At 44.3% G+C, this 26,586-nt stretch overlaps 1 protein-coding gene across 1 annotated transcript in view; it reads right to left on the reverse strand.

The window, feature by feature from the left end:
• VPS53 (VPS53 subunit of GARP complex) overlaps positions 1-26,586 on the reverse strand; it is a 132,706-nt gene that overhangs the window by 28,011 nt on the left and 78,109 nt on the right. The window contains exons 13-17 of the mRNA XM_015074281.3: positions 23,948-24,042; positions 14,102-14,344; positions 11,162-11,309; positions 4,623-4,705; positions 3,590-3,668 (exon numbers count right to left, since the gene is read on the reverse strand). Coding sequence (XP_014929767.2) covers positions 3,590-3,668; positions 4,623-4,705; positions 11,162-11,309; positions 14,102-14,344; positions 23,948-24,042 — 648 coding nt within the window. The remainder of the gene's footprint in view (positions 1-3,589; positions 3,669-4,622; positions 4,706-11,161; positions 11,310-14,101; positions 14,345-23,947; positions 24,043-26,586) is intronic.

Below are 26,586 nucleotides of genomic sequence, written 5' to 3' on the forward strand. Positions count from 1 at the left end.
GAAGCCTGATACATGCTACCACATAGAGTAACACTGAAAACATTAGGCTATGTGAAGAAAGCCAGTCACAAATGGCCACATGTTGTATGATTCCATTTATGTGAAATGTCCAGATCAGGCAAATACAAAGACAGAAAGTAGATTAGTGGCTGCCAGGGAAATAAGAAGTGACTGCTAATGAGTAGGAGGTTTCTTTTTTTGGCGTGATGAAGATATTCTGGAGTTAGTGGCGGTGGTTGCACAGTCTTGGGAACATGCTAAGGCCTACTGAATTATACATTTTTAAAATTTATTTTGTAATGTTCACTTATTTTTGAGAGAGAGACAGAGCACAAGTGGGAAAGGGGCAGAGAGAGAGATAGGGAGACACAGAATCAGAAGCAAGCTCCAGGTTCTGAGCCGTCAGCACAGAATCCAATGTGGGCTTGAACTCATGAACCGTGAGATCATGACCTGAGCCGAAGTTGGATGCTCAACTGACTGAGCCACCCAGGCGCCCCTGAATTATACATTTTAAAAGGATGAATTCTGTGGTATGTGAATTATACCTTAATTTTTAAAAAGGGGACAGACATTGGAACTAGATCTTAAAGGGTGTGCTCGTTGGGCAGGCAATAATGGGAAGGGAATTCTAGGCAGAAAGAACAGAATGAGAAATGCATGGAAGCTGCCCCATCCCCAAAAAGTAACGCATCCAGGGGAGCAGGAGTGGCTGAGTGGCTGGGAGGCTGGAGTACAGGTATATGCACAGGGGTGGCAGAATGAACAAGGCAGCGAAGGGACAAATAATGGAAGCTCTACCTGCTACCCAGGGGGTGCCTTCGACAAGAATGAGGTGTCTTCCCAGCCGAATAACAGAATTAAATTGCCACCCATTTTGTCAAGCCTTCTTTCACCAACTCAGAATCCTCTAACTCCACTCCACTTTGGCAAGCCCAACACTCGTTTTCTCACTATTTATAAAATCCATTTCTTTACAGCATCAATTCTTTGAACTTTTCTCCCCACCAGGATAGACACCCCTTGAGGGCAGCCAATTTCCTGTTTCCGATCTTGACTATGGAAGCATGAGTACAGAGTGCTCTGTGAAACTCCAAAGATGGGTAACGAGATTGGCAGTTTTGACAAAGTTCAGAGCTTTTCCTAACTTTATAAATCTTTACTCATATTGTCACCCTGTTTGGAATGCCCTCTTCATCGCAAATTCGTTCCAAATTTCACCATCTCTTGTGGTCTGTTTCAAATGCCACTTCCTTAGGAAGGCTTTCTTTGTTTCCCCACCTGATGTGAACAGAGAGATGAACTCTCTCCTCTTTTAAAGAGGGCACATTTTGTACTTCTCTCACATACTGATTTCCTCATACCTTTTTTGCTGTTACCTGGGCATTCCTCTCATCTCATACATCCCTTATCCCACACATTGTGGAATCTAAGCACCTTGGGATAAGGTCCATGTCTTTCCCGGCCTTGTAACTCCCAGCACCGTGCTAGATAGAGTCTGAATTGAACTGTCCAACTAGCAGCAAAAACGGTGGAATCAGAGACAGAAATAAGCATGATCACAAAATAGAAGTTTGAAAAAAAATCCTGAAAGAAACTACACAAAACAGGATGGCAGGCACAAATAACAAAGAGTGTATGTTGAATCAATTTGTGACCACTCGGCTTGTTTGTATCTGGTCATTTTCATCACATGGATCTCATTTCCCTAGAACTCCAGAAGACTCAGACAAAGACCAATGGCTTCCCAGCTGCTGCGCTCCCTAGTCTGTGGTTTTCCTATGATATAAACAAAAGATTCTGGAGGTATGGTCTCTGTTAATATTTCCTGGTGTGGGTCTGGAGAGAAATGGGTGGTGGTCTGGGGCGGTGGGTGGGGGGGAAGTTTGAGGGAAATCCACTAATGAACTGACAGTTCATATAAGCAACACCTGGAGTGTTAAACCCCCCTACAACTGTTATTTTACTGCGGGAAAAAGTCCCCTCTTCCTTTGTTAAATGTGAAAATTCTTCCCCCAGCTGCATTCCAATCTAAAGTGTGTGGCAGTTCAGGGGAGATGGCAGCTGGAACAGATCAGATGCAGGGTACGGTGCATGTTCACCAGCAACTAGGGGATAATCAGAGCCCAAAGATGAATCTTCAGAGCCATATTCCTTTAAGAAAATGGGTTAGCCTCAATTTGCCTGCTCATGTTCTGCTCATAAACCCTGAGAATACTGGAAATATACACGCACATCTGACTGGTGGAAAGCATCAGCTTTTTGAATAGAAACTTTGTGACATCAGCTATTCAGGACTCCCCACTCAGCTTCCTAAAACCCTGCAGCTTAAGTTTTGGTTTTCGTCCTACTTTCGTTAAATATTTACAATCTACTACAAACCCAAATTCAGACCAAATGTGTGCTTACACAACCTTGTGACACGGCCACTCCTCCCGACAAGAGCACCAACATCTACGGGCGCCAGGCCAGTCAGTCATTCTCATGTTCCGTCCTGACAACCCTGGGAGGCACAGAGCCGCATTTCACATACTTGAATTCATTTGGGCCCAGAGAGGTTAAGTCATTTGCTCAATGGCCCCAGAGAAAAAAATGAGAAGAGTTAGGTCCATCTGACTCCGAGGCCAGTGTTTTTTCCACTGTACTCTACTACTGGCCAGAAGGCTCCAGAGAAGTTCTTTCTTCAGAGTTTAAGAATGCTACAAGAGTTTGATAACTCGAGAACAGGCATTGGCAAACATTTTCTGTAAAGGGCCAGACAGGAAGTATTTTAGGGTTTTTGAGCTGTATAGTCTCATTACTTATTTACTAATTCATTACTTGCTTCTGCCACTGTAACACAAAAGCACCCACAGATAATATATATGTGAATGGGCATGGCTGTGTTCCCATAAAACTTTATTTACAAAAATAGGCAATGGGTAAGATTTAGACTATAGGCTGTAGTTTGCTGACCCCTGCTCTAGAAATTCTAGAGTGGACGGCATCATGTTATTTGGGTTAAAAATCAACAAAGAACTGCCCATTTACAACTTAACTAATCAACAAACAAGAGACTCTTCTAGATCCTATATGTCCAGGCACTTCAGGAATTTACATCCTTTTAGGAAGAAAAGACACAGACAAGTAAAAGGCAAATGGTAACATGAGGCAGCACGTGCTAAAGGAGGGAACTGAGGGCCCAGGGCTGACTGATGGGCCACCATGACATTAGAAAACCAATGTCCACAAGCTGACCAAATAATCCTGTACTGATACCAGAGCTGAGAAAGAGCCAGAAGTTCCTGCCATAAGCACTAACAAAACCACCCATTCTGCTGAGACCACATGAACGTTTTCAGCATGTATCAGATGCTAAACAAAGACATCTCCTTTGGACTTACCAAACACACCTGCTCCCCGTCTCATTCTCAGAGAACAAGCAACTGACCTAAAGTACAAGATAAACTGATTTCCTAGAGGACTTCCATCCTCCTCCCTGCTGATACTTGAAGCAGTGAAGAACCTCAAGGAGCTACGGGCAAGGGCTGGCAGGAACCACCGGGGGTCCCTGCTGGAGGGCTAGAAGAGGCACTTCCCCAAACCTTACCTTGCTCATGGCAGTGAGGGCAGGGTCGCAGGCAGCATCGAGATCTTGAACCAACAACTGGATGCTGCTAGAGATGACACTGCAAGTCAAACACATCACTGTGGTCATGACTTTAAAAGACTAACTTTCTCAATCACCAACACGGCCCCTGCCAAATCTTTTAGGGACTTGTCTCAAAGTTAGATTCATCATTTCTTCAGAAGAACTCGAGCTTGATTTCAAAAGGGAACGGATGACAAGGAGGAACCTTTCAGCTCTTCATTCTTGCTCTGTGTCCTGGCCTCTATTTGGGTGTGTGCCCGCTGAGTCAGATCACAAAATTCCATGGCTAGTCCCCCTGATCACTCCATCCAGAATCCCTCTTCACTTCTTACTTCAAAAGCACCTATTTGCCCCAAATGTTTAAATCAGAACTTGAAAAAAAAAAAAAAAAAGTTGAGAAAAGGAGAGGAAATAACTTAGGAGGAGAATCTTGACTTTTCCTTGGTAAGTGCTTGATGTGCAGGCTGAAGCCTGGCCTGCCCCGGTCTTATTTACTGACCACAACAAATGAACTGCAGACCGTACTGGCAAAAGGACTACTTTGAGAAGACTTTCCAGTTTGAGCCTCTTGGACAGACACCCTCCACCCCACCCCCACCCCCAGCTAAAGTCAAGATGCTCACATTTCCTGTTGGAAGACACTGCAGATAGGGCTGCCCTTTGTGGATTTGGGGTAGGCGGGGGGCAGACAGGAGGCCCTGGACTTGACCTTCCTACAAGGATGGCCAAGGGAGGACTTCTCTTTTTGTTATTGTCAGTAGTGCAACAGTAAAGGCCCCGTATGCTAAAAATGACTGCTCGTGAGGAGGCAGCGTGGGAGGCACCAACTTCTAATGCTTTTTCTTAGTGGCTACTGGAGAATCATCCTGATTCAACAGGAGGCCTGGGGGACCTCTGAAGTTCTGTAGTGACCTAAGGCCGACAGCCTGAGACATTCTGCTTTGTGAGGGGTAAAGGGCAGGCCTTAAGCAAATATGTGCAAGGTACATACGTGCTGAACGTATCCATTTCTCCGGTCAGATTGATTCGTTCAGTCAGACTCACATCAACTTTTTCTTTGAGTTTTTCTTCTAGCTATTAACAGTAAGAGAGAAAAACATGCTTAACGATTATCCAAAGGAGTGCTATAAATAAGAATACTTAACATGTACCGAGTTTGATGATTCAGTACAATTCCAGGCACTTTTCATGTACTGACTCATTTAATCCTCACAACCCGAGGAGGAAGATTCTATTATTATCTCATTTTACAGAAGAGAAAGTGGAGGTGTGACCTCCCCAAGACAGTACGTGGTAGGGCCACGAGTCAAACTTCCTCTAGAACCTGTGCCCTTTAGCACTGGGCTGCACTCGTTTCTTATGACACACTGACAATTCACTTCATTAATTTTAAAAAGACCCCGGTTTTTAGGCTCCTCCCTGCTCCATGAACTGCAGGCTTGCTCACCAGCACTGGAAGCCTCTGGTGGTAAGTGGCAGTAAAATCAGTGAAAGTATTCACTGAGAGCACTGCTATGGGCCACCCACTATGCGAAGGTGTTGGGGATACGCAGGTAAACAACAACAAAAAAAGCACAGGCTGCCCTCATCAGCCTACAGCCAAACACTGGCCCTGCTCCCAACCGCCTCAAAGAAGAAGACAACTGACCGGGAATTGTAAACATCTCCAAGCATCCTGGGAACTGACTCATCTAGCACTCCCAAAGCTATTGAGTACACAAACTCTAATAATGAATGTTTTGTCTTAAACTTAAAAATGCTCTTAGGGGTGTGTACATTAGTGTAACTTTCCGGAATGCAATTTATTTAAAAAGCAGAGATTTAAATACACACACTCTTTAAAACAGCAATTTCACACCTAGAGATATATTTCAATGAATAACGAGAACGATATACAGAGATACGCGAGTATTCTTTGCAGCGTTCGTTAATTCAACCAAAATTTACAGAAAACCTGCTTTGTGCCAGGCTCTATAACAGAGTAAGTGAGTTACTCAGTGAACAAAACAGGTAAGATCCTCTTTTCTTTCCTTTCCTTTTTTTTTTTTTTTTTTAATGTTTACTTATATTAGAGAGAGACAGAGTGCGAGCAGGGGAAGGACAGAGAGGGAGGGAGACACAGAATCTGAAGCGGGCTCCAGGCTCTGAGCTGTCAGCACAGAGCCTGACACAGGGCTCAAACTCACAAACCGGGAAATCATGACCTGAGCCGCTGGACACGTAACTGACTGAGCCACCCAGGCACCCCAAGATCCTCTTTTCTTAAAGCATACACTCTGGTGGTCTTGCTTATGTTAGTGACAAGCTGGAAACAGTTCACATGTTTATAAGGGGTCAGTGGAGCAAATGACAGCGCAGGCTTACAACGCTTAAACTCTTCAGCGGCCTTTTTCTGTTACGCTGAAAATACAATCTAAACTTTCTAACCGTGATTTGGGTCCTCTCTGGCTCTCCGGCCCACTTCTGGCTTTCCCCTTGCCTGCTTGGCCTCACTTACTCTGATGGCTTAAGGTTCTGGAACGCACCAAGTCTCTCCCCCTCAGGGCCTTTACACTTCACACTTTCCGCTTCCTCTCCCTGAAACAGCCTTGCTCACCCCTCCTAACCAGGCTCCTTGCTTTGCCACCCCCACCTCCCAACCCTTCCTCACTCCTCCCCTGGCAGTCCCCCTCCCAACCCTTGGTGTCGGCTTCAATACCAGCTCCCCTCGGAGAGGCCTTCCTTGAGCAGCTACTTGAGTAAGCAACTCCCTAACCAGCACTCACCACAAGACTGAAGTTACATCGTGGCTTATTATTATCATCTTGGTTTCTCCGTTAGTTCTAAGTTCCCTGACGGTAAGAAACCATCTACTTTGTTCACTTCTGTTAATTAACAACAAATACCATGCCTGGTACATAGTAAGCGCTTCATAAAGATCTCTTGGATGAGTGAAAGCAACACCCTATGCAGGCGTTAAGTGTAAAAGGGTTACAATTAATGAGCCAATAGTGAGACATTATTGGCATTGTTTTCCAAGTTTTATTTTTGAATTCTTCACTACTTAGATTTTTTTTTTTTTAAGTTTATCTGTTTTGAGAGGCTGGGGGGGGGGGTGAGAGAGAGAGAGAGAGAGAGAGAGGGAGAGAGAGAGAGAGAGAGAGGGAATGCATGTGAGGGAGGGAGGGCCAGAGAGAGAGGGAGAGAGAGAATCCCAAGCAGGCTCTGCACGGTCAGCGCAGAGCCTGATGCAGGGCTTGTACTAACAAACCGTGAGATCATGACCTGAACTAAACTCGAGTCAGACACTTAACCAGGCGCCCTGCACCACTTGGATTCCTGTCTCTAAGGCATCTCCTTCCATTTCTTCTTGCCTTCTTCCTGCCATTTTTTTCTAAGGAAACTGGATTGTCTGCTCTGTAGTTTTCCCACAGTTTGGATTTTGTTGATCGTAGCCACAGGGTATTAATTAACATGTTCCTTGTTCCTTGTATTTTCTTTGAATTGTAGTTTCATGTAGAAGCTTGATCAGATTCAGGTTCTTTTTTTCCTTCTCATCTTTTTTTTTTTTTAATTTTTTTTTCAACTTTTTTTTTTTTTGGGACAGAGAGAGACAGAGCATGAACGGGGGAGGGGCAGAGAGAGAGGGAGACACAGAATCGGAAACAGGTTCCAGGCTCCGAGCCATCAGCCCAGAGCCCGACGCAGGGCTCGAACTCACGGACCGCGAGATCGTGACCTGGCTGAAGTCGGACGCTTAACCGACTGCGCCACCCAGGCGCCCCTCCTTCTCTTCTTTTTTAGAAAACTACTTCATGATGGTGTTGTGTATTTCTATCAGCAGATACACGATGTTCGCTTGTCTCTGTTTTTGTGATGTCAGCAGCCATTGACAGTCAATGCCTAGATCCATTATTTCATTAGGAGGTATAAAAGAATGACATTCCAATTCATTTCTTCTTCACTTATTAGCTAGACTTCTGCTATAAAGAGATACCTCCCATTGTCAATGATTTCATTATCCTGAAGTCTAAGTTAAATAGGAAAGACAGGATAAGAACTTTCTCTGTACCAGTTTTCAATTCACACCAGTGGTTCCTTAGTGTGTTCGAAGGTGGTAAGTAAACTTAAAACAAAACAAAACAAATCATCGTAACCACATGGATTTAAACACATCTGATGTTTTCAATGCACTGCCTCTAACTTCTCATTGATGCTTCTACAACCCACCTTTGACCAGCAGAGTGTATTCAGGCAGGCTCCTGGATTAGTTTCTTAGGGCTGCTGGAACAAATTACTACAAACCTGGTGGCTCAGAACAGACATTTATTCTCTCAGTTCCAGAGGCCGCAAGTCCAAAGTCAAGGTGTTGGCAGAGCAGGTTCCTTCCGGAGGTTCTGAGGGAGAAACTATCCCATGCCTCTCTTCTATCTTCTGGTTGCTGGAAATCCTTGGTGTTCCTTGGCTTGTAGACGTATCTCCCCAATCTCTGCCTCTGTCTTCATGTGGCTTTCTTGCCTGTGTCTTTGTTAGAGCTTCCTCTCCTTTCTAAGGATGCCAGTCATTGGATTTAGGGTTCCTAAATGCAAAATAATCTCTTCTTCAGATCCTTACTTAATTATAGCTTCAAAGACCCTATTTCCAAATAGGGTCACATTCACAGGTACTGGTAGTTAGGACTTGCACACATCTTTCTGTACAATAAGCCCATTATGGCTCCTGAATCCTTTTGAAAGGACTCTCACAGTCTCTGATCTTTTTCTTGCTTTTTGTACAACATGATGCTCCAGGCTCATCTTGTACATTTTGTGTCCCAGACCTGGAATTACTCATTTCTGCAGGAATCTCTGGTTTCTTTCAGGGGAAAATAGTATTTAGAGATCACAATATAGGTGCTAAGAATGTACTGACTTTTATAGTCAATAAAAATAATTTTTTTATAACAAAAAAAATTGGCTACATCTATCATGAGTCATCAAAATGGTCTTTGGTCCACTAGTACTTCTAGAACCTTTAAGAATCTGGGTGTCTGGATGGCTCAAGTTGGTTAAGCATCTGACTCTTGATTTTTGCTTTGGTCATGATCTCTGGTTTGAGGGATCGAGCCCTGTGTTGGGCTCTGCACTGACAGTGTGGAGCCTGCTTGGGATTCGCTGTCTCAGCAATCTCTCTGCCCCTCCTCCATTTGTGTGTTCTCTCTCTCTCAAAATAAATAAATACACATTAAAAAAAAAAAAGAACCTGTTCTAGAAAAATAATGCAAAACGTATTAGATATTCTTTGTAGAATTTACTTACAGAAGCAAAACCTGAAACAGCACAGATAATTATGCACGATCCTGTTAAATTATTTATGGTATTGTCCCTTAATGAAATATTACAGAACTATAACATTGCTAGTAACGAAGATATCATAGCAACAGGAGAAATGCTAATGCTGTGATGTCAATAAAAACAGCAAAGGGGTAAGAGTGAAGTAAATTAAGATTATAGCATACAAAATTGTGGTGGTAAAGCATCTGACTCTTGATTTTGGCTCAGGTCATGATCTTAGGGTCCATGTCCCTCTGTGCTGACAGTGTGGAGCCTGCTTGAGATTCTTTATCTCCTTCTCGCTCTCTCTTCCCCTGCCCCTCCCCCCCCCCACACACATTCTCTCTCTCTCAAAATAAATGAACAAACTAACTAAATAAACTGCCTCTCAGAAAGAAAAAAAATGATTGTAGCATACAAAACTAGTTCGTGAAAAAGGACTGAAAGAAAATACTCCAAATTGCTAATATGATTATTTGATGGTGATGAGATTAAGAGTTATTTTTTTTTAAATACTTATTTATTGGGGCGCCTGGGTGGCTCAGTTGGTTGAGCTTCTGACTTCGGCTCAGGTCATGCTCTCACAGTTCGTGGGTTTGAGCCCTGCATCCGGCACTGTGCTGACAGCTCAGAGCCTGGAGGCTGCTTTGGATTCTGTGTCCCCCTGTCTGTCCCTCCCCTGCTCATGCCTTGTCTCTGTCAAGAGTGAATAAAGGTTAAAAAAAATTTTTTTTAATTAGTTAACTTATTTTGGGAGACAGAAAGAGAGCTCGTGAGCAGAGGAGGGGCAGGGAGAGTGAGAAAGAGAGAATCCTAAGCAGACTCATGCTGTCAGCACAGAGCCCAATGTGGGGCTTGATCCCATGAACTGTGAAATCATGACCTGAGCCGAAATCAAGAGTCGGATGCTTTAACTGAATGAGCTACCTAGGTGCCCCAAGAGTCATTAATTTTGTATTTTTCCCCCTTTGGTACCGTGGTTATTTTACTTTTAAAATACTCTATTTTGGGGGCACCTGGGTGGCTCAGTCAGTTAAGCGTCTGACTCGATTTTGGCTCAGGTCATGATCTCACAGTTCGTGGGTTCGAGCCTCGTGTGGGGCTCTGTGCTCAAGGCACGCACACGCTCTTTCTCTCTCTCAAAATAAATAAATAATCTTAAAAAAAATTCTATTCACATGTGTGTATGTCTTCCTTTTCTGCACACATGCAAAACAGTTAAATGGTGTTTCTTCACCACAGAACTCTGGGACCTCTCTGCCTTGGAGGTCTTCATCAATATTGCTGTCCTGCCCTAGGGGTTCTTGGGGGCTAAAGGGATTGCCGTCTCTGGCTCTGAGGCCAAACCTTTACAGATCATCACCTTTATAACCCAATGTGACCACATCCCCAAACAGAGCATGCTATTGCCTCTGGTTGGCTTACCCTCAACTGTGAAGTTTTGGGGGGAACGCTTCTTATTCTGGCCTCCTGTAGTCTTGCTCTGGCTCACAGGCACTCCAAGCTGTACCGTCTGAACCATAATTTATGACTACCTTCCTATGATCCAGACATGTGTAAATAATAAGCCCAAAAGGGGGGGGAAGAGCAGAACCTTCTCCAATTATTTTCCTTCTCTTGGCCTTAGGTGAATTCCAGACCAAATGTGAAAAGGAACTTCTAATCCCACGTCTAAGGCTGAATGGAAAATTCTTCTGGGTCTTCCTTCTGCTAATGGGGAGCTCCAGGAGAGGCATCACCCTTTCCTGCTTCATAGTTCCTGAACGTCAGCGTCCAAACAATGGCTGTTTGTTTAGGCAGGCTGAGAATGCTATGTGCATTTCAGGAGACACATGAAAGCCCAAAGGATTTTGCTTAGCCCAGTAACACTTCTGAGCATGGGATCACTGGCTGTGACTCATCACCACCAAAGGCCGGGTCCTAGCACTGTTAAGTTTGTTGCTACTTTTCTCCTACGGGAGACAGTGCTACTGACCTACTTTCAAGAAGGCATGCCCTCTGAGGAACTTAAACCACTCTGGGGGAGACCGGTCATACTTTCTTGCCCAGTCTCCTTTTAACAAGGCTCTTCTGTAAGATGGCTGCCTGGGCCGTCTTCTGGCTGGACTGCAAATTTTCCTCTGTGACCAACCTTTACGTGGCTGCCCAAGGTTGTACACGGCTTGTTAGGGCCCACAGTTTCAGCCACTGAGTTAGGAGGCCCAGATGGGTCAGGAAAAGGAGGTGGTGGGCAGCTCACCTGCTGGGTGGTGGCCAGACAGTACTCTGCTGTGCTCAGGATGCTGCAGATGAGGCAGAGCTCCTCTAGAGTGAACTTGGCCACTTCTGAGCCTTCCTTTTCCTTGAGGAGGCTGCTGATGGTCAGCCCTCCACTGCTGCTTGTGGTTCTGAGGAAAAGGAAAAGGAACCGGTCAGGCTGGGACTTCTTATTTGCTTCCTGAACTGGTAACTGCACATCTTAAGACAAAGAAAAGGGGGAAGGAAAGGCTGGACATGGCCCAAACAAACCTACGTACACTGAGTCCTTTTCCTACTGACCTTACCTTGACTATCATCTGTTTAAATTCTCTGACCATCAGAAGTAGGAAGAGACGATTCCAACAGCAAGCCAATAATCAGTCACATGAACGAAGATGACTCTCATACTCACAGAGAAGGCGGCTGAGTGACTTCTCTGCTTAGCTTAGAATCTCCTGATCTGGAAAGTTCAAGAGTTCTGTAGCACAAAAGCTGGTTCTCCAATTGCCCCTCTCAGTTAGGAAACTTCTGCACAGGAATGTGTACGCTGTGCTTGTGGAGGGGTACCAAAGTGAATGTTAAAGCATGGCTCCTGCCCAAAGCCCGACTATCTCACACTTTCCTACTGATCTAATCATGTGTCCACAAAATATAAAAATACAGTTATAAAACCTTCTGCTATTTCAACTGTGAGATTCTAAATTTTTTAAAAGACAGAACTCAATGACATTTACCGTAAAAATAAAACGTTAAAAAAGGTAACCTTAAAACTGCCAAGTCTTACTGGGAATCAAAGATTTGAAAATATCTTAATTTCCAGCACTTACGAGGGTTGTGAGGACACTGGCCCTCTCTTGCACTATGGGTCCAGAGTACTGAATTGTAAAAACTTCGGGAGGCATATTTCAGGAGCTTAAAAAAAAGGTTCACACTGTTTGACCCGGTGGTTCCACTGCTGTTCAAGGATGCTTTTCTGACTGTTACTTAAAATACTAAAGTAGTGAAACCAACCTAAATGATCAATTAGAAGTTCGGAAGGGAGGTGAGGTTCTTCTGTATGCTGGATTATCACGACATCGTGAAGTGTTTCGATGACGATGTGCTAGTGTTGGACGGTGTCTGGTGGCCTCCCAGATCTATTCATTGCTCTTCTCTTCCCTCCTCTATGGCTCAGGAGACTGACCTCTACAGACCCATCACCCAGGCTTGAGAGGTAGAGGGGAGAGAAGGCTGAGTACTAACAAGGCCTCCTGCTCCTTCTGCTTCAGTGTGGTGCTGGCCCCCACCGTGGCCCTCTTCTGTGGGGCAGCCCTTTGTCCACAGCCCTGGCTCTCAAGGGAGTTTTATTTTTTATTTTTTTATTTTTTATTAAAAAAAATTTTTTTTAATGTTTATTTATTTCTGAGACAGAGAGAGACAGAGCATGAGTGGGGGAGGGGCAGAGAGAGAGGGAGACACAGAATCCGAAGCAGGCTCCAGGCTCTGAGCTGTCAGCACAGAGCCCGACGCGGGGCTCGAACCCACAGACTGAGAGATCATGACCCGAGCCGAAGCCAGACGCTCAACTGACTGAGCCACCCAGGAGCTCAAGGGAGTTTTAAAGTAGTTAACAATTACCACCCTCCCCCCCCCCCCCCCCCCCAGTATTTGGATGCTTCAGAATCCTCTGCTGGTGCCTTTCACCGTGTCCCCATTTCTGTGAATAGCTGCTTTGGTAACAACACCCTAGCTGAGTACACTGTTTCCTGCTGGGACACGTGGGAAAATGCTCACAGGATGATGTTAGGTGAAAGCTGCAGGGTATAAAACTACAGGCTGTATAGTCCCAGCACTGTTGATCGAGCAAGAGCACAAAATCACGCACGTTACATATATAAGTAAACAACAGAAAAACATATACCAAAAATTTGAATTTGTCTTCTCCGGGTGGTGAGATGATAGCTGACTTTTATTTCTGTCTTTGTGCTTTTCTGTGTTTTCTAAACTATAATAAATTTATATTATTCTGACGATCAGAATAAAAATTATTAAAAATTAAAAAAATGTTACCATGGTCAAAGAAATTCTCGGTGAAATATATCTTTTACTTCTAATCTCTGGCTACAGCATAAGGATTTTATTTTCTTTCCTCCAAATAACATAAAACTCCCATATACAATACATTTTAGTGAAAACAACAGCAACTAATTCCAGAATTATTGAATTTGGCCCTGGGGATGATTTATAAATACTAAGTTCCAAAGCATCACTTTAGATCGCATAATTATAATTGAAATTGCTATGGAACCAAAAATCTTTAAGCTCTAGTCAAACACCATTAATTTCCATTAGTAAGCAATATAACAATATTCTAATGTCCCAGAATGCATACAGTGAAGTCACTATAATTAGGGGCTGTGCTACACAACCCCCTTCCCCCAAATCCTACCAGATCTTTAAACACTAGACTCTGTCCAGTATAGCAAGACACAGATACCATAAGAGAGACTTTGGAATGTACTCAGCTCGAGGGAAAAGCAGATTAGTGCCTCCCATGTGCTTATCACCCCAGGGTATGCAATCATTGAATGAAATTGCCCATGCTATTTAAAAATTATCGCTACCAGCGCCCTACCTTTTTTTTTTTTGCCAACAACCTATTGTTGAAACCATGTCAATTAAAGATATACATAATGGAACTGACTCCCTTGAGTCCACTGTGGGAAGATCTGACCTATGCTGGCGACCACGGTGGGCATTTCCTCTAACAGTCTTGATCAGCTGTGGAATCCCATTAGACAGGAAATAGTCTCAGGCCCTTGGGAACTCAGTAAGGGTATTTTCCTCATTGAGGCTCTTAGCAGTTCAGTAAACTATTTCGGAGTAGATTTCCTCAGATTCCCATATTTAGGTATATTCAGAATCTTACTTCACCACTGGGACCAGGAAGAATAGCACTCACTTGGGCAGATTGCCAGAGAGGATTTTCCAGGCATATTCTCGGAGGTACTTCTGGAAAATGGTGGTCAGAGCGATCATCGGCTCCCCAGTACTGAGTTGAGAGCACTGCACCATGCACTTCTTGTAGTAGACAAAGAGGTCAGCACAGCTGGGGAGCACAGCACCCCCTTCATCAGTGTTGGGCTTAGGTGGCCCCTGGGCTTTGAAATCGGCCACGAACCGATCTATCAGCTCTCCAAGGTTTCTAGAAGGAAGAAAACCTGCCATGTTATTTCAAGGAAGATAAAGCAAATGTGCTTAACTGCCACGAGTAAATCATTCCTAATGCTTTTTACATTTAAAATTGGACCCGGGGCACCTGGGTGGCTCAGTCGGTTAAGTGTCCGACTTCGGCCCAGGTCATGATCTCGCGGTTTGTGGGTTTGAGCCCCGCGTCAGGCTCTGTGCTGACAGTGGGGAGCCTGGAGCCTGCTTCGGATTCTGTGTCTCCCTCTCTGCCTCTCCCTAGCTCATGCTTGCACTCTATCTCTCTGTCAAAAATAAACTTAAAAAAAAAATAAATAAATAAATAAAATAAATAAAATTGGACCCATTTTTATCGCACCAGCCCTCTTACAGTAACAGCAGCAAGAATAACTGGCATTTGTGTGCTGCTTTATACTTTTTTTTTTTTTTAATTAATGTTTATGATTTCTGAGAGAGACACAGAGAGCAAGCATGGGAGGGGCAGAGAGAGAGGGAGACACAGAATCTGAAGCTCTGAGCTCTCCTCACAGAGCCTGATGCGGAGCTCGAATCCATAAATCATGAGATCATGACCTGAGCTGAAGTTGGACGCTCAACTGACTGAGCCACCCAGGAAGCCCCTGCTTTATACTTTTCAAGGCATTTCATGATCACATTTGACCCCAAGCCTCTGTGAGAGAGGTAAGGTATTACTGGACTCTCTAAGAGATGAAAAAATTAAGGTCTATAAAGTTTGTCACATAATTTAGTGGCAGAGCTGAGCCTAGAATCCGCTACCATGCAAGTATCATTTCGCCTTTCCCCAAATGAAATAATGATAGAGACCACTGTCTGAACGCTTATGATGTATCAGGCACACACCATGTCGGCAGTTTATGAGTGTTATTTCATTGCATTTCACTTAATTTGCACAATAACCTTATGAAGTACCTATTATTGACTGTCCTCATTTTCAAAAAGCAAGGTGCAGGAAAGTTAAGGACCTTGTCCAAGGTCATACAGCAAGAGGGGTGGGGGGAGCCAGGATTCAAAACCAAACAGCCTGGCTCAAACCTCATGTTTTTAACCCCTCTACCTTACTGCCTCTGAAAACACAAAAAGGTTATGATGTCAGGAAACATTTGGTATCATGAACCTAAATATGCCCACGAGGTAGATGCCAAAACAAAGAGAAAGTGTAAAGAAATATTCTAAGGCTTTCTTGAGGTTTTTAATGCAGTTTCTCCTTAAAACTTACAGAATCAAAGGTGTAAAAGCTCTTGGGAGAGGGGAGGGGAGGGCAGCCCCAGGCTTGTAGCAGGTCACGATGGTGAGCATGGTTGCAGCTGTCCCCCCACTCCCCGTTCAAACATCACTGAGTTTGCTCCGTCGTGTTGAGTCATCGTAGCTACGATCCAGTGGGGCTCTACTCACTGCTTCCTGCACAGTCGTGCTGTATGAAAAATGGGAGGGGTCCCTCCACCCCTTGACATTTTACATCTTTCTAGGTTGCTGTCCAAGGCTACAAGAATCCAGCTGTGCTTTTAATTTTTTTTTAATGCTTGTTTATTTTTGAGAGAGACAGAGACAGAATGCGAGTGGGTTGGGGCAGAGAGAGAGAGGGAGGCACACAATCTGAAGCAGGCTCCAGGCTCTGAGCTGTCAGCACAGAGCCCGACACGGGGCTTGAACCCACAAACCGTGAGATCATGACCTGAGCTGAAGTTGGGACGCTTAACCGACTGAGCCACCCAGGCTGTGCTTTCAAAATGTATTTATATAACAGGAAGAAAAAGATAAGAACCACACACAGCAGAGGAGAAAACTGACATTTTACTCAGGAGTTTTTGTTATTGAAAGTTTATTACATCCAGATGTAGCCACTCTGCCCTCAAAGGACTCCAGGCCTAGGCTGGGTCTTTGTGAGGATGGTTAGCAAGCAGGGGAGGACCTTGTTAGTTAACCTCGAAAGCTGCGGTGCCACCACCCCCATTCCTCACCACCTCTTCCTGCCCCACCTTTTCCATTGAATCTCTCACTTCTCTTCCTCAGTGACCCTCCACTCTAGCCAGACTCCCCTTTACTTCCCCCTGTTCCATCTCTATCCCCGACTCTGAACCTTTGCCTGGATGCCTCCCCTGGCCAAGATGCTCTCCTGCCACCTCTCTCAGGCTCAACTCAGGGCTCACCCAGACAACCCCTACTCACACCATTCCTCTGTCTCAGTTTCAACTTCTGTCATCTGCAACACACTGACACTGTATTATCATTTTTTTTTAACACTTTACCATACAGTGTAAGGATGTCAAATGTTCAAGAAACATGATGACCTTCTCCCATCCTGGGCCCACAGCCAGCAATGCTCTCAAGAATGGCTCTTTTTCATTGGTCTTTGGTGTCATTTCAGAATCTGTGTTGAGAGAGCATTCTGGCCAGTCACTTCTAATAAGCTGAAGTTGGTACAAAGGTGAAAGGTGCTTGCTACAGAGGAGAATCGTCGGCAATTCATATGTTATCATATGCTCCTTGAGAGGACGGATAATGTTTCCGGGACCTCTGTTCTCCCCAGGCCCACCCGTCACGTTTACGTGTGAGGTTAATCTTTCAGTTATGTTGGTGCCCAATACGTATGCAGCTGATCAGCCCCCATGCTTTGTTCCTGAAGGACGGGAATGGAAGGGTAGGGAGAGTGGAGACGGGGCAGGGGCTGGTGCAGTAGAGGGGAGCATGTAATAGGAAAGCAAAGGGTTCCACTTGAGTCTTCTTAGGAGAGATTCTAACCTCCAAATCTCTACTGCTGACCAAAAGAGGGGCCAGAGCTCCAAAGTGCTTTTTACTTTAACCACTTATCTAATTCCGCTAGCAGCTGAAGTCAGAATACCTACTCAACTGCCTCATATTTCCGAGCCAACTCGACCAATAAGATTATAAACTAATTAAACTCATAGAGCATAGAGAAAATTTCCACTTAAAAAAAAAACCCTCTAAAAGACCACCCATACTTTGCAGGCCATCTCCCAAGTCACTTCTGACACTGCTCTCTGTGTAAGTGAGACATAATCCGTTAGAATAAGCTTCCCTCCCTTCAATCTCCACTCTCTGCGCCTGCGTGCTTCTAAGCCACATGGGACACTGGAAAACGAGTAACTGACATGTCACAGCATAGATGGTTCAGTCCATCGATTTCCAGCTGAGCATTTAGTATGTGCAAGGCTCTGGGCTGTGTTTGCCATGCATATGAGACATAAGTGAGTCCAACTAAAGAAAAAAAAGCAAAGGTTGTCATTTCTTCCAGGTGCCAAACACTAGCCTGAGTTTTGGTGAGACCTTCTGGCAGGGTTACCAGAGAAAGGAATGTTGTAGCATACCGACCTGCTGATTGGAATCACAAGGAGGCGTCTTTTACACCGTAAAGCAAGTACAATCAAGTAAGAGTTTATGAAGGGCCAAGTTCTGATTAAGGTGTTGCTGGGTGTGGGGGTTAAGACATGCATCTGCCTATTAGAAGCTTTGATCTTATTTGGGGGGATAGGACCCTCATGCTCATGATATTTAGATTTCAAGACAGCAACTACATGCTAATCTTGTAGTACAGACAAGAGGAACAATTTGTTTCAGACAAAGGAAACTAGAGGCAGCTAGAGAGAAAATTTCGCAGCAGACTCAGGTGAGAATGAAGGCACGGAGTCAGAAGTGAGCACAGATTATGATGTGTGGAAGGGAGGATGTAAGGAGGAGGGGACGTGCCTAAGGTGGAAGTCACAAATTGGAAAAGCCCGACCTACGGTTTGATTTACAAGCTCCTCTGCATTCCCACAGCAAAGCGCTGCCAGCTTCATGTCTTCACAGCGGGTACCACCGACTCCCAAGAGGCCATAAGCCTATAAAGTAGGCATTGTGCTGGGTGCATCAGAAATTCAATCTCCTGTAATCCTCCCAACAGCCCTGAAGAGAAGGCGTTATTATCTCCACTTCATAAATGACAAAATTGAGGCTGAGAAAAAGACTGTAACTTGCCCTGGGTCACGGAATTTGTCGGAGCCAGACTCTGAACCTGGGGATGCCTGACTCCCAAGCCCAGCTCTATCTACTCTACTGTGCTCTGACTTTGCAACACTAAAGCACTACACAGAGAGATGGAATTGTGCTTATTGCTGTGATTCACTTGCTCTCCGGCTTAAAGGAACATGTCACAGACGTGGATGGTATCTTTTACCCCCTCCCCTGTAGCTTGAGCTTTCTGAGCAAGATGCACGAGAATGTCAGGGGCCCACACGAACTACTCCTGGGGGTTCTGCTGATCATTGAAATGACCCAGGAAGAAAAGACCAATGCAGAGCAGTATTAGTAAAGGACGAGGAGGGCAGTTTCTTCCGGTGGATCTGCAGTCGGCATCCCTAGCAACAATATTCTAACTGGAAGGCAGAGTGGTGACGGCACGGGGAGAGGCAGGCGGCAGTCAGTCAAAGCTGGCAAGGAGGTGAGCATGGGCAAAGCGGCTTCAGATCCCCAGGAAGTTACAGGACTTGTTAAATCGAGGGTACCCAAACTGATCTGCACCCCCTCCCTCTCCTGCTCTTAGGATGGGGCCAAGGATTTGGCTCTGGTGTGGCCAGTGGGGTTGGGAAGCCCAGGTATGGCTTGAGCACAACTGGGAGATGGATTACACACAGGTAAATGGAGCAAATCAGTAAATACACGGAAGATCTGGGGGGGGGGGGGGCAAGTTTCTCACTGCTGCAGAAAGTAGTTACAGACGAGGAAAGGGGGAGGCTAAGATAAATCCTGTGGTGTCAGAGCAGAATTAGAGTTACCAGCATAGATTCACAGGTTCTAATATAGGCTGGTATAAAAACAGATACCGATGCATGTGTTTAAACATGTATGTATATACATACATATATTTCTCAGCTCTCTCAGCTGCGAGGACCTAGAAGCATGACATCCGAGGAGTAATGAACATACTTGATGCCCGGAACTTAGTTTCTAAATATCAGTCCCCACCAAAGAAACAAGGGATCCTGGAAAAACAGATGACTCCAGGGCTGGGGTAGGAAAGTGCAAGATGGGCCTGGTATATTTTGTTGTGCCAGAAAGGAAGTGCCCCAGAAATGATAGGAATATGCAAAAAGCACGAAAAACCAGCTCGAAGGGGGGTTCCAATGGCCAAATCAGGGACAATTTGAGCATTAAAATAACGATGGATCCTGCAAGAGAAAAAGGACATCAGTGGAAAAACTGGTGAAGCCCAAATAAAGTCTGAGTTTAGGAAAGAGTACTGTACCAGTGTTAACTTGCTGGTTTTGAGAACTGTTCTATGGTTACGTAAGATGTTAACATGAGGAGAACTTGGGGAGAAGGGAATACGGGAAATCTGCACTACTTTTGAAATTTTTATGTAGGTTTAAATTTATTCCAACACAAGCTTTAAAAAAAGGTAATAACGGCTATAACCCTTTGAATAAAATAGGAATCGACGAGTAGGTGCTGATACAATAAATGGGGAAGAGAGAAAGCTTTTTCTTAAAATATAATGCCAACTCATAAATGTAGAAGAAATGGTAGTATTAGAAAAATCACCATTTGGCAACGATCTTGGTAATAAATGATTCAGACAAGTATCAGGGGGAGGTGAAAGATGAGAAAAAGACTATTTATATGGTTTCAACGTTTCTCCCGACACTTATTAATTATTAACGACTTATTAATAAATAGAGAAACCTGGCGGACTCCATCTAAAGTGATAAAAGTGAACACCACAAGCTGTAGGGCAAACTGACAGTGCGCCTCCCGACATGAATTACTGAGAAGAGCCCGGCACTACTTCTGCATAAATCATAAATCATGAGGAAACAGTCGAACGCAGACTGAGGGACATTCCACAAAGTGGCCTGTGCTTCTTCAAAAATTTCAAGGTCATGAAAGATAAAGAAAGAATGAGTTATTTTTCTGGATGGAAGGGACCAAAGAGACGTGACAAATAAATGCATCCTGTGATCCTGGCACGGACTCTGGGTCCAGAAAAGACCTGATCGGGACAACTGGTAAAGAGGAATGGGGTCCGTGAGTTAAATGGTAATGGCGGATCAAGTTAACTTCTGATGCTCGCAGGTATGCTGTGGTTAGGTAGACGGTGCCCTTATTTGCAGGAAACGCACACTGAAGTATGAAGGGGGAATGGGGCCCTCTCACCTACGATTTGGAGGAAGGGTTGACGTGGGGAAATCTCCAAGAGAAAATCACTACATCCCCAAAAGTTCTATTATTAACTTCTTTCTTGCACATAAACAAAACTTGAGAAAGCCACCTAATGCACAGAAGGACAGCTTCGCCCAGCCTGCCGAGGAGATGGCTCTGGGAATATGCTGCTTCCTGCCCCCTCACCAGGTGCCGGCTCTGCAGTCCTCCCACCGCTGTTTGGCTTTTGGTTGGGGCAGGTGCCGCCAGAACTTTTCCCGGGCAGGTGGGAGGCTGGGGGGAGGAGACGGCAGACCCCATGCCAGGCCCAGTGAAAAGCTGGGAACACTGATCGGGCCACACAACCGCTTAAGAGTCCGGAACAAGACCACTGGCGGGGGGCAGCAGGCACAGTTCCTGCCCACTTGTGCCAAATGCCAACACGTCACCTCGATTCACCCTCACCACTAATCTTGTGAGGGGAACAGTACTGACTTCACTGTAGAGAGGACAAAACAAACTCAGACAGGTCAAGTACCACGCTTGAGGTCCCAGGCTTGTGAGTGCGGAGCTCTGACTCAAATCCAGGTCTGTCTGGCATCCAGGCCCACGCTCTTTCCACAATACCGTGCTGGGTCTCTGTCATCTGGGAGCTTGTGAATGGTCTAAGATTTTCCTCCCTTGCAGATTTCTGAGTCAGAGCTACAAGAATGTAACATGTACAAAATCAGTCCCCACCTGAGTCTCTTCCCCAGCCTTAAGACTCTCTGACAAAAGGGAGAAAGGGCTTTGCAGAACCCCTTGAAATTATACTCAAAATAGTGGGGGGGTTTATGTGATTTTTTTGTTTTTTGGGTTTTTTTTTTTTTGGCAAGAGAGTCTACAGTCTCATCGGGCTCTCAAGGGGATCTATGATTCAAAAAAGGTTAATCACCACACAGCTTTAGGTATTATTTTGCCCGATTCTCTGCTCTAAAAGCCGAGGAAATGGATTTCTTGAACTCTATTTTCTACTTCAAGCCCTTGTTGCTTATTCTGGAGTGACAAGAGCACAACCTACACAGTTCTACGAGCAGCTCCCACTGCTTCCCCAGCACTGTGGAAACATCCCAGTGAGGCCAGACGGCAGGATGAGTGGCGAGCACTTCATTTTTCACAGAGAAATGGAGAGTCCCTAAGGAAGGGAGGTCTGGCTCTCTGCCTGAAATAGCACGGACAATGAGTACACTTTATATGAATCAAGGCCATGTGAAAAGAGTAGATACCACAATTGTAATAATTCAGAAAAATGACTCTCCAGACCAGGTGGATTTGGGGAACGTGTGTGGTTATCTCCGATATGCACTTTAAACCTGGGACCCGATGGCTTTGAAACCTTTTGAAAAATAAAGAGTTTGGGTTGATGAGAGAAGACGGGCTTTGTCCAAGAAGAGTCATCCAAGTGCTCTGCTCTAAGACCTGTTAATCTAATAGGCAAATAACTGATCATTCCCCTGCCCCTCGAGGTGTCTTATGAACATCCTGAGAAAAAACTTAAACACAGAAAATGGCGTTTCAAAGAAGCAAATGGCAATAGTTAATAACTGCCTTTCTGTGTGCCTTCGGACATGAGCCCAATGGATAGAGAGGAGGAGGCAGACTGGCTCTACAAGGTGAAATGTGAAAGCAACTCTTTTTGGGGGGGGGGGGCGCGGAGGGGCGGGAGGTTGTTTCTGTTAGCACAGAAGCTCTTCTACAAAGTTTATTTTCTAAGGCTTTAACGTGAAACATTTTGTAATCTGGGAGGAGAAGAGTAGACGCAATCTATAAAAGCAAATAGGCAAATAATAATAATGTTCCGTGTAGTGATTCCACTTGAAATAGTCTCTTAATCTTATGGTTTACCTCCAAAACATACTCGGAAACAAGAATTTGCTAACCCACACAACAGGGGGATTAAAAACAAAAAACAAAAAACTAAATCTCAGCACCTAAATGCTTTCCCAGAGAACTCCTCTTGAGAATTTTCTCACAGACGCTATCGCACTCCCTACAATGAGCCACCGTCTGGTCCTCACAAGTGTGTTCTTTAGGCTGCAAGACCTCCTCTCAGAGCCAGGGCCAGCCTGTCTCCAGAAACCTGACCTTTCCAAACTCTGCCTTCCTGCGTGGAAGGGCCTTCAACAGTTCCTCTGGCTGGGGACAGAGATTCAGGGATGAGGAGGGCTCTTCCTCCTTTGTGTGAATTACGGACACTGGAGTTTGAACACACTTCCCTGGCTGTGAGGAAACTTGGCTGTGGTGGGCTGCTTTGTGGACATTTCTGAGAACCCCTGAGTTTGTAAAAAGTATATATATTAAATGGCTGATAATCCACGAAAGGAAGTAAGAAGCCATCCATACTGAATCCATACTGAAGCGCCTCCTTACAGAACAGCTCCAATTAATTAATTAATTCGGGAGAAACGATGGGAACAGAAAATGAACATTTGGCAAATGCTACAGTAAATTATTGCTTCAGGCAGGAATCATCAGGGCATGTCAAAACGAGTGGGCAAAGTGTGAGGAGAAACAGGGTATTTACGTAGTCCCGAAGTGTCCCATCGTGAGATACTTACTAATCACAAAGAGATAAATAGTAGCTGCACAGTAGAGAAAGCTAGTGAGCGCCACCAGAGGCACGTGATCAGAGTTGACATCACCATTGAGGGGACAGGTCCACATGGTGTGTCTCCCGCTATGACGTACCGAGAGAGACACAGCATCGCCTCTATGGTATACTTGTCTGCGATGCAATAATCCGGGTTTAATCAAGAGCAAACATCAGACAAATACAGAAAGTAATCTGCCAGTACTCTGTAAAGCGTCAAGGTCACGAGAGACCAACGAGAGACTGAGGGAGTATATTCAAGGTTAAAGGAGACTAAAGAGACCTGACAACTAAATGCATGATGGGATCTCAGGCCAGAAAATGGACATTCATGCCACAGTGTTTCTGTCCTGATTTTGAGAACCAAGGTAATGTAAAATGGTAGCATTTCTCTGGGGGAAGGGCATATGAGAATTTTGTATAGCTTTTCTGTAAGTCTAAGTTATTTTGCAGTGAAAACTTAAGCAAATGATACTTGAAAACATATACAGTAGAGATTAGGCTTTCTTTCCCTGGTTTCCAGTACCTGACATTGTCAAGGCTTGTGGGCTGACGTGTGCACACAGGGGAAGGGGTTGTTGGGATACATTTGGGAGCTTACCTGAGTCAAATTCAGGCTTCTAAGATTTATGAACACAATGAGTGATAACATTCGTAAGATATAAAAAATATCCTTAGCAGGTTTCCAGAGGGCATCACAGGAGCCATGCCAAGTCCCTCCTTCAGCCTCTGGAAGGAGTCACGCCCTTGTGAGGCCCACCCGTGACCGGAGGAGGGAGAAATGCAGTAGAAAACAGCAAAATATTCATCACTCACTTGTCCTGGGACTCAATATACACGTAGAGATGAGGCTCAAAACACTTGGAAACAATGCCATGAAACGGATTGTCTGGGGCTTTAGGCTTCTTTGGCTGTAAAGGAAGGAAAAAAAGAAGAAACCTATACTTGAGCCATCTTTGCAAGGTTTCAAGCAGTTTCAAAGAAAACATACCTTCAAAGTTCACCCCTAACACAGATTAAAAGCACTCCACGTAACTAAACTGGGACTATGTCTTGCATTATGATTCATGCCGGTTTGTGAACAATGAGCCAGTTTTGTTAGCATCACTGACTTGCTTCGCATGTTGAAAGATTTACTGCTACTTTGATAACACACGCGCTTTTGATCTGGAAGCTATTCATCATCTTACTGATGTTTTAAAATTTTAAATCCTGGCGAATAACAGTGCCTTATATTTGTACAGTGCTTTAAAATTTATAAAGTGCCTTCATGTGATCTATTTTTTTTTACTTCATTTTTTTGAGAGAGAGGGTGCGAGAGCGCGCGCGCACAAGCACGCAGGAGGGGTGGAGAGAGAGAATCCCAAGCAGGCTACACGTTGTCAGCGCAGAGCCTGATGCGGGGCTCCGCCTCACGAAACCGTGAGATCATGACCTGAGCCAAGACCCCTGACTGAGCCACCCAGGCGCGCCCATGTGATCTATTTTTGATAGCCTCCATTTACTGACGGTTATCACAGACCAAGCGCTTTGATATGAAGTAACATCTCATCTATTCCTCACAACAACCCTCAGAGTAGGAATCAATACTACTTTACACCTAAAGAAAGGAAGGCTCAGAGGGTTCTAGCGGCCTGCCCAAAGGCACACAGTGAAGCTTCCTATCTCATCAACTAGAATTTTCTATTATAGCATTGCTTTCCTGCAATGGTTCCTAGATTGATGAATTTCACTGACAAGTAAATGTAAGAAAAAGAAGCATAAGGGACCAATATAGCATTGCTGACTTTTATTTTGCTCCTCTCCATTCTCGGTAGGTAGGTTCCTGAAAAAAAGAGTATTTTATACCCAAACATTTTATAGGGAGAACATACCAGCATGAGGGCAGTCCTTCCTTTTCAGACAGTTGGTGACCCTATACCAGCTTGCTAGCTGGGCAGGCAGCAGGCAGTTTTGTCTTTATTTTTTGCCTTGGACCAGTGTAAAACAGGGCTAGCACTGGTCCCCAGTTGATACTTAAAAACCACTGACATACAGACCATGTAGGTAGGCAAACATTAAAAAACTATATTTGCTCCCTAATTCCTTTTCTAAATCTCTAAAAAAATAAGCGAAGATCTTCCTACATATTTTGTTCTATTCCTAAAAAACGTCAATTCTATTTATTGTCAAACACCAACAAAAGGACCCTGAGGCCTTGTTGGGGTTGATACTAGAGTACAAACTGGGCATAAATTGACACCCACAGTATACTTGCTGAATTGAGCTGTTCGTATCTTTTAATAAATACAGGAAAAGCTGAGCCCCTAATGATAGACAGAAAGAATGATTCCCTTCTAGTAATTTTTAAAAATAAAACACTCTAATGGTTAAAAGCATCTGTAAAAACTGGAAATGAACACCAAAAATTAAATGTCAACCCTAGACATATCCCATTCAATTTCCTATTTAGCTCTCTTCCCTTTTCACCTTTTGAGAGTTCCATGTCTTTACTTTTTTTGTTTTTGTTTTGTTGCTGTTGTTGTTGTTTCTTTGCAAGATTTTTAGAAACTCTGGTGCTTCCTAAAATCTGGGCAATTTTCCCTTATTGTCCCAAAGCCACTGCCAAAGTCAGGTCTCAGAGTGAGACTACAACAGGTTCCCAAGACTGGGTTCGTGGAGTTTGAACTCTGGATCCAAAGTTCCACCTTCATTTCACAGGTGCCCCAGGAGTTTTTCCCACATGTCCATCAGTTTAACATGGCGGATCCATGACATAGTATGATGGCTGTGTGGGGGTGGTCCTTACCTAATTGTTCTACATTTTCCATGTCAGTTACCTATTTTTTAGTATTTTATTCTTTTCAATAAGGTGATTTTTATTTTATTTTTTTTTTAATTTTTTTTTTCTTTCAACGTTTATTTATTTTTGGGACAGAGAGAGACAGAGCATGAACGGGGGAGGGTCAGAGAGAGAGGGAGACACAGAATCGGAAACAGGCTCCAGGCTCTGAGCCATCAGCCCAGAGCCTGACGCGGGGCTCGAACTCCCGGACCGCGAGATCGTGACCTGGCTGAAGTCGGACGCTTAACCGACTGCGCCACCCAGGCGCCCCAATAAGGTGATTTTTAAATGAAGAGTCAAATCTGATTTGTCTAACTTTTTTAAGACTAGGTGTCCTGATTTTAGAATTAGGAAATATAGCCACAACACCCAAGTATCTTTTTATTAATAAAATATAATCATTATAAGGATTATAATTATCCCCTTTACTTACATGTTCTTCCCTTGACCAAAATATTCATACATCTGCAGGATGCCTTCTGCTAATTATAAACTGGAATATAACTTATGTAATATAGAATGTTGTCATATTTTTTAAATTAATTTTTTAAAAAGGTTATTTATTCTGAGAGAGAGAGAATGAGCAGCGGAGGGGCAGAGAGAGAGAAAATCTCAGGGAGGCTCCATGCTG

Source organism: Acinonyx jubatus, chromosome E1, assembly GCF_027475565.1.
Source record: "Acinonyx jubatus isolate Ajub_Pintada_27869175 chromosome E1, VMU_Ajub_asm_v1.0, whole genome shotgun sequence".
In the NCBI taxonomy this organism is placed as follows: Eukaryota; Metazoa; Chordata; class Mammalia; order Carnivora; family Felidae; genus Acinonyx; species Acinonyx jubatus.